This window comes from Salvia miltiorrhiza, chromosome 8 (genome assembly GCF_028751815.1).
Source record: "Salvia miltiorrhiza cultivar Shanhuang (shh) chromosome 8, IMPLAD_Smil_shh, whole genome shotgun sequence".
NCBI classification, from domain to species: domain Eukaryota; kingdom Viridiplantae; phylum Streptophyta; class Magnoliopsida; order Lamiales; family Lamiaceae; genus Salvia; species Salvia miltiorrhiza.
In genome coordinates this window covers 49,019,124-49,026,339 of record NC_080394.1, presented here as the reverse complement: position 1 = coordinate 49,026,339, position 7,216 = coordinate 49,019,124, and the positions used below count along the sequence as shown (strand labels likewise).

The 7,216-nt window shown below is 38.1% G+C and overlaps 2 protein-coding genes across 2 annotated transcripts; one reads left to right on the top strand and one right to left on the bottom strand.

Moving 5' to 3' along the window:
- Positions 1-333: 333 nt before the first annotated feature.
- On the top strand, positions 334-2,365 carry LOC130996946 (putative F-box protein PP2-B12). Its single transcript, XM_057922232.1, has 3 exons — positions 334-753; positions 1,489-1,607; positions 1,692-2,365. Exons 1-3 carry the CDS (start codon positions 463-465, stop codon positions 2,185-2,187), a joined length of 906 nt encoding a protein of 301 aa, XP_057778215.1. The 5' UTR covers positions 334-462; the 3' UTR covers positions 2,188-2,365.
- An 842-nt stretch (positions 2,366-3,207) lies between these two features.
- Positions 3,208-4,572, bottom strand: LOC130996962 (NADPH-dependent aldehyde reductase 1, chloroplastic). The gene is made up of 3 exons (XM_057922255.1): positions 4,298-4,572; positions 3,836-4,212; positions 3,208-3,767 (listed from the first exon to the last, which is right to left on the bottom strand). The coding sequence occupies exons 1-3, from the start codon at positions 4,418-4,420 to the stop codon at positions 3,386-3,388; spliced, it is 882 nt and encodes a 293-aa protein (XP_057778238.1). The 5' UTR covers positions 4,421-4,572; the 3' UTR covers positions 3,208-3,385.
- Positions 4,573-7,216: the final 2,644 nt, after the last annotated feature.

Below are 7,216 nucleotides of genomic sequence, written 5' to 3'. Positions count from 1 at the left end.
TCAAACTACAAAAGTGGGAAAACACGCAAGATTGAACTTAAGACCCCTGTCACAAAGGAGAGTCTTTCAATATCTCAATTTTGTCACTTGAGCTAGGCTTCATTGTCAACCATTTATATTACTTTATTTGTTATCATATAATATATCAAAAGATAATTCAAAAATTACTATCTTGTTTATCTTTTAGAAATAAATATTCTATTAAGAATTATAATTGAAGGATCGTGTGAAGTATATTTATCAAAAACTACATTTTTTTTGCGAAGAAATTAAAATAAGAAAATGAATATATTTAATTGCGGAGGAAGAGAATATTATATTTTGATATGAAGACAATATATACATCTGGAGCTCCGCCGCGTGTCTATATATGATATAAATATGCAGCGGTGGCCTCGCTAAGTAACTGCACGAAGATACTCGATTTCTAAATATCTAGAGAGAAGAAAGAGAGAGAGAGATATGGCGGTGGAGAGTTCTGATGATATTTACGCTCTCCCAGAGGACTGCATAGCCACCGCGCTGTCGCTCACCAGCCCTAAGGACGCTTGCCGGCTTTCGGCCGTCGCCTCTACATTCCGATCCGCCTCCCAATCCGACGCCGTTTGGGGCCGCTTTTTGCCCTCCGATTATCGAGACATTATTTCCCGCGCTGTCGACGGCGGCGATTCACTGCTTGCTAAATTTCATTCCAAAAAGGACCTCTATCTCCACCTCTGCGATCATCCGATTGTCATTGAAGATGGCCGCAAGGTACGTCGGTTTGTTCTTCGATAAGATGCTTCTCTCGTTTAACGTGATTGATTTAATTTGGATGCAATCGCTGAATTTCGATTTACGTGACTGGAGTCGGTGTGATGATTTCCAAGTTATTGGATATATGCTGAATTTTGCTATATGCCTTTCCAATTTTTATTTGTTGTGTAATTTCGATGATATAATTGAATTGAATTTAGCCTCAGCAGAATTTTAATTATTAGGCGAAGAGAAATTGTACTTAATAAAATTGGTTGCTTCCGGTTGGTGTACTGGTTATACTTTCTAACTTTCTTTCACTTGCATGAAGAAGAAAAGAAGAAAAGAAGAAACTGTAGAGGAGCATATAAAATGGTAGTCGTTGTCTACTAAAGAACTGACACATTTTCGTAGTTCTTGGATGTTTAAAGTGAGCTCTGTTTTCCTATTTCAGATTGATTCCATTTGCATCTTACTCCATTTTGTTGCTTTGAGTGAATCTTTTCTATTTGCAAGGATTTCTGAATGCTGTTTCGTGCTATTCTCAACTATTTGATTCAATCGACTAATATATCTTCGAAGTGTGATAGAGCTTGCAACTTTCTGATGTTGTAATGCTTGAAGCATGTATGGCTGTAACAAGACTTGCATCTTTTTGTGATCTTTGAGTTTATCACGCTAGGTTTGTTGTTAAATCAAGTTGTAACGTTGTTCGGTCTTTGCATCTGATGTGTTTCCTGTATCATTGAACAGAGTTTTCAATTGGAGAAGCTGAGTGGTAAGAAATGTTACATGCTATCTGCAAGGGACCTCTATATTGTGTGGGGAGATACTCCTCAATATTGGCGATTTATCAGTATCCCTGAATCCAGGTAGTTAAAAGCTTTTCGCAACTCCGATTATCAATGAACTCAAATAGGGCTGTTGTGGTTTTTGCTAACTCTCATTCATATTAGGTTCCTGGAGGTGGCAGAGCTCCTCGACGTTTGCTGGTTCGAAATAAGGGGCAAAATAAAGATGAGCATGCTATCTTCCGGCACTAATTATGCAGCATACCTGGTGTACACTTGCAAGACAAGGTTATATGGATTTGATCATCAATCCGCGGATGGTTATGTGGGAGTGAGTGGGCGCGAAAGTGAGAAACGTAGCGTTTGTTTAGATCCGGAAGGAGTGCAGAGTCAAAGGTATCAGATCGTACCTAGGCGCGTAGGGTGGTTCTACCACCGCTTGACTCAAATGCGGAACCCGGAAGCCATGCTACCGGAGGAGGAAACGGAGCAGCCGAAGCAGAGAGACGACGGGTGGATGGAGGTAGAGTTGGGGGAGTGTTTTGTAGAGGAGGGACAAGATGGAGAGATGGAGGTGAGCGTGATGGAGGTGAAGGGCGGAAACTGGAAGAGTGGCATCGTTGTTCAAGGGATCGAGATTAGACCTAAAGAGAGAAAGTAGATTGAATACTTGTGTCTATGAATTTCTTCTGATCTTGATCAATGATCATGCTAAATATCTGTAATTTTTTATTTTTTTTGGTCATGTTTTCGTTGTATTGTCCTGCTCTCTTGACTGAGAGGTTGAGAGAAAGTTCCTATTTTATAGCCTATGAAGAAATATGTTGTTTTCCTTGTGATTCTGACGAGGCACATCACATTAGCACAGGTTCTCAAAACAGACACGAGCCAAATTGATCGATCAAAAATAAATTCTCTGGGATCATTCAAAATGTTATGACAGTATTCTTCTATGTCAGTGTGAAGTCTGATTAAACTTGGGAGTGGCAGAGAAACACTAAAACCAGAATAACAAAAGAGTACGGTGCAGTCAGTAGCGGATCAGGAGGTGGAGGGCTGAAGCCCCTCCCAAATTTTTAGTTTTTAATTTTTTTAAAAGTTTATAAATATAAAAAATATAAGAGAATTTAGTATAATACTTAATACTCCCTCCCTCCCAAATTTTGAATTTTTAATTTTTTTAAAAGTTTATAATATATTATATATAAAAAATATAAGAGAATTTAGTATAATACTTAATACTCCCTCCCTCCCGCTATTCAAGTCTCATTTCTTTTCGATACGGAGATTAAGGAGAAACAAATTAGATGATTTAAGAGTGTGGTTCATATGATTTAATTTGTGTTTAAGGAATAGCTAATTATTTCTAATTTATCATTATTAAAAGACTTAATTTTTTTAATTTTTTTTATATAATCTGTAATTTTATTTATTTTAATAATTTTTACCTGCCTAAATTCGAAAAATAGATGAAAGAGTATTATTCGACAGTGTTCTATTATATTAATTTGTGAAATTTATATTATTTTTATTATTTAATAGGTTATTGACGTCTAAATACACCAACTTTGAAAATAGTTTGATTTTGGACATGAACCTTAAAAAGTGTAAAAAAAAATTGATTTTGCTGGTTCCGATATATAACTAGCTAAGATTAAATATCAAAATTTTATCTGGGGTATACGATCCAATTACACACATAATTTATTTAAGATGAAAACGGTATTCACTTTTACTAGTTGCATTACACTCCATTCACATTACACACACACATGTATAAAGAGTCGCCCCTCCAGAAACCCATCCACCAACTATATATAAGAGCCAAGTAGGCAAAAGCGTAGTTGATTGGGATTGGATCAGCCATTGACGATTGTTCCTCCGTTAGGGTGGATGACCTGCCCCGATATGTACGACGAGTCCACGTTGCAAGCCAGAAACACGTACGACGGCGCCACCTCGTGCGGCTGCCCCGCCCTCCCCATCGGCGTCTGCTGCCCGAAACTGGCGCTCTCCTCCTCCGTGAACGACGCCGGGATCAGAGGAGTCCAAATCGGCCCCGGCGCCACCCCGTTCACCCGTATCCCCTTCTGCGCCAGCTGCAGCGCCAGCCCCCGCGTGAACGCCACGATCGCCCCCTTCGTCGCCGTGTAGTCCAGCAGCTTCGCGTTCCCCTTGTACGCGTTCACCGACGTCGTGTTGATGATGCTGCTCCCCTCCTTCATGTGCTTCAACGCGTGCCTGCAAATGTGCAATCGAATCAGCTAGGGTTTCGTTTCGAATTTGAGAATTCGAATTTTGAATTGGACCTGGTGGTGAAGAAGTAGGAGTAGATGTTGGTCCTGAACACCCGATCGAGGCGGGGCTCGTCGATCTCCTCGACAGAGCCGGCCTCGTACTGCTCGGCGGCGTTGTTGACGAGGATGTCGATCCGGCCGAAGCTGTTGACGACCTCGTCGACCACGCGGCGGCAGTTGTCGTCGTAGCCGAGATCGGTGGGTATGGCGACGGGGTCCTTGGCGTCCCGGTGCTTGGCGCCGGAGAGCATGCTGAGCGTGTCGCTCGCGTCCTTGTCCTCCTGCCCCTTCACGTACGTGAAGGCCACCGTGGCGCCCTCCAGCGCGAAGCAGTGCGCCACGGCGCGCCCGATCCCGGAGTCGCCGCCGGTCACCAGCGCCACCTTGCCCTAATTCAATTGGATCGAATTTTAGGCGACACATATAATTAATATATGTAATGTATATAAATGAAATAGAATCACATTCACGTACGACGAGCTTGTCAGCTGGCTTGTAGTCTGCGGTGGCGGCGCGGGGAGTGGGGTCCATGAGGTGCTCTTTTCCTGGCTGAGCATCCTGTCTCTGCGGTGGGAATTGTTTGTCGCCGGAAGCCATTGATCGGATCTGCAGAAACTTGGGGAGTGGAGTGATTGGTGATGAGTGAGATTTGAAAGTGACGTGGCGATGGAGGAGATTGCGAGTGTGGATTTGGGAAGGAGAGGAGATGGGGAAAAGAGCATAATTTATGGAGTGGAGAGCGGCGGAGGAGGAGCGGTGGAAATAGGAATTTGGAGGAGAGGAGAACGTGGCAGGGGAGAAGTGAGAGAGAGGGATACGTGTACAGTTGACACGTCGGCAGAGTGCCACGTAAGGGGAGAATACATCAGATTTAGATGGCGCGCCGGCGCCACCGATATTTTTCTCTTGGAACCCTTCCTCTCGTTCAGATGGGATCTTCTGTCCCAAAATATTATATTTACCACTCTTCATTTTTTTATTTTATAAATTACTTTTTATAAAAATAAAAATTATTATTATATTATAAACTCTAATTAATATTTATTATTGAAAAAGAAAAATTTTAAAAATTATATACCCTAACTTTGAATTAATGAACCCAAATAATCTATTATTAACTCAAATAAATATAAAAAAATAATTATAAACCCAAATGGATGAGTGAACTTTTATTAATTATTTTTATATTATATAAAAGCATAATAAATTAAATTTGAATAAAAAATAATTTAAAAATATAAAGAAATAAATAATGGTACACATGGTACACACTATATTTTGGGACATAGGATCCCATTTGCGTCTCATCGACTTTTGAGTAAGAGATAACAGTTTAAGCCCACATCATGCACGTCGCCTAATATAAATCCAAAATTAAAAATTTAATATTTCCTACATCCACAGTATCACGTACAACATAAATTTTAAGAAAATATGGAATAATACTCTCTTTGTCCCACTTTAATAATTTCACTTATTTTAAACACGAAAATTAAAAAATTTACTTTTTACAAGGAAAGTGATGTGGTCACACTAATTAAAAACATGAATCTATACTAATGGGACATCGCAAAAAGAAAAACGAGCTTATTAGAATATAACATATATTTTTTTATTTAAAATGAAAAATAAGTTTATTCTAGTAGGACATCCCCCCCAAAAAAAAAAATAGAGAGGATTCAGGTTACTCCCGTTGGAGGAGGAGGCCAAGATCAGCCTAGTTGGAAATTTGATCCAAGAGGGATGTTCTCGACAAAATCCTTCTCTAATATCATCCCGACGGCGGCCAACCTCCTGAACTGCCATGTACCACTACAACAAATTTTTTTATTAGTGATATAAGATTTGGTAAATATTATATATGTTAGAAAAATCAGTGATATTTAATGGTGTAGCTAGTCACTAATAATTATATTTTTAAATAACACTAATTTTTGTAATAAGAATATTAGCTATTAAAGCTCATATCACTAGTGAAAATTTTTACTGTAGTGTACCTACAGAGGGCATCTGTGAATACTGTGTTGACAGATGGGGCACCACCGAACATGCTCTTCTATATTGCCTGAAGGTGAAACTAGAGCCGACCTTGAGGGCGGACGGGCCTAGGCGACGGCCCAGGACCCCAAAAATTTGGGGGCCCAAAATTTTTATTATATCTCATCAGTTATAGGTTTTAATTTTGGGCCTAATAGAATTAGTTTGTCAAATGTTATATCGTCAAATCGTTCCATACATAGCATTAGTTATAGGTTTTAATTTTGGGTCCATCAGAATTATACTCCTTCCGTCCACAATTTAAAGCCCTACTTGCTCTTAAATTTTTGTCCACAAATTAAAGTCTTATTCTGTTTTTTGTACTTTTTTACTCTTCTTTTTTTCCTATATTTACTACCCTTTGTCACTAATGGACCCACCTTAAAACACTTTTATCATTTTTATATTCTATATTTACTACACTTTATCACTAGTGGACCCACTCACAATACCTTTATCACTTTAGTCAACTATCTTTATCATTTTAGTTAACTACCCTTATATTTCATTCACATCACATTTTCAACTTTTTTTAGTCTTCGTGCTCACACCAAAGTAGGACATTAAATTGTGGACGGAGGGAATAGGTTTTATTGATCAGATACCACTAAATCTTGTTCCCTTGCAAACGTATTCCCTCCAATGTATTTCTTGGGAAAAAGAAAACCTCTTCATCTTCTCCAAAACATTAGAACGAAGAACACTGTCACTGCAATTTATTTTCACCGTTGATTGGATCATGAATATAAATATAAGGTATCACATGAATTCTCTTATACTATCATTTATTTCTTGATTTTTGATTATCTACCTAATTCTTCGAGCAAAAAAATTTACACTGCAAATTCTGAATTCAGATTCCAATTTTCAGAAAACAGAACTGTTGAAGGCTTGATGCATATTATTGATTTTGGTTCACGAGTATGTAAATTTATATAATCATATGTAATGTTTTATTATATTTTATGATTTTACTTAGGGGTGTAATCGAACCGAGCCGAACCGAGTATGCTCAAGTTTGGTTTGTTAAGTATCGAATCGAATCTCGAACTTTACTTACCGAATACTTTGAGGCTCACGAGCCTAATCGAGCCTATACGAACTTTTTAAATTTATATTTATATTCAAAATATTGATTATTTTATTTTAAAAATAAATTATTTTATTTAAAATAATAAATATATTAATTATTTTCTTATAACAAACAAAATTAATTAGAGATTTAATACAATTATTATTAATTTTAGTGGATAAATATAAGTTATGTCTACTAATAAATTATATTTTTCAAGCTGAATTACTTGACGAACATGTTCACGAGCTAACGAGCCGAATACTACTAAGCTCAAGTTTGGT

What these genes read in the sequence shown, in the direction of transcription:
- LOC130996946 (XM_057922232.1), top strand. Translation starts at nt 463, where the DNA reads ATGGCGGTGGAGAGTTCTGATGATATTTACGCTCTCCCAGAGGACTGC. An exon ending in TCATTGAAGATGGCCGCAAG is followed by an intron (nt 754 to 1,488) that starts GTACGTCGGTTT and finishes ATCATTGAACAG; the next exon opens with AGTTTTCAATTGGAGAAGCT. An exon ending in ATCAGTATCCCTGAATCCAG is followed by an intron (nt 1,608 to 1,691) that starts GTAGTTAAAAGC and finishes CATTCATATTAG; the next exon opens with GTTCCTGGAGGTGGCAGAGC.
- LOC130996962 (XM_057922255.1), bottom strand. Translation starts at nt 4,420, where the DNA reads ATGGCTTCCGGCGACAAACAATTCCCACCGCAGAGACAGGATGCTCAG. An exon ending in AGCCAGCTGACAAGCTCGTC is followed by an intron (nt 4,213 to 4,297) that starts GTACGTGAATGT and finishes CAATTGAATTAG; the next exon opens with GGCAAGGTGGCGCTGGTGAC. An exon ending in TCCTACTTCTTCACCACCAG is followed by an intron (nt 3,768 to 3,835) that starts GTCCAATTCAAA and finishes GCACATTTGCAG; the next exon opens with GCACGCGTTGAAGCACATGA.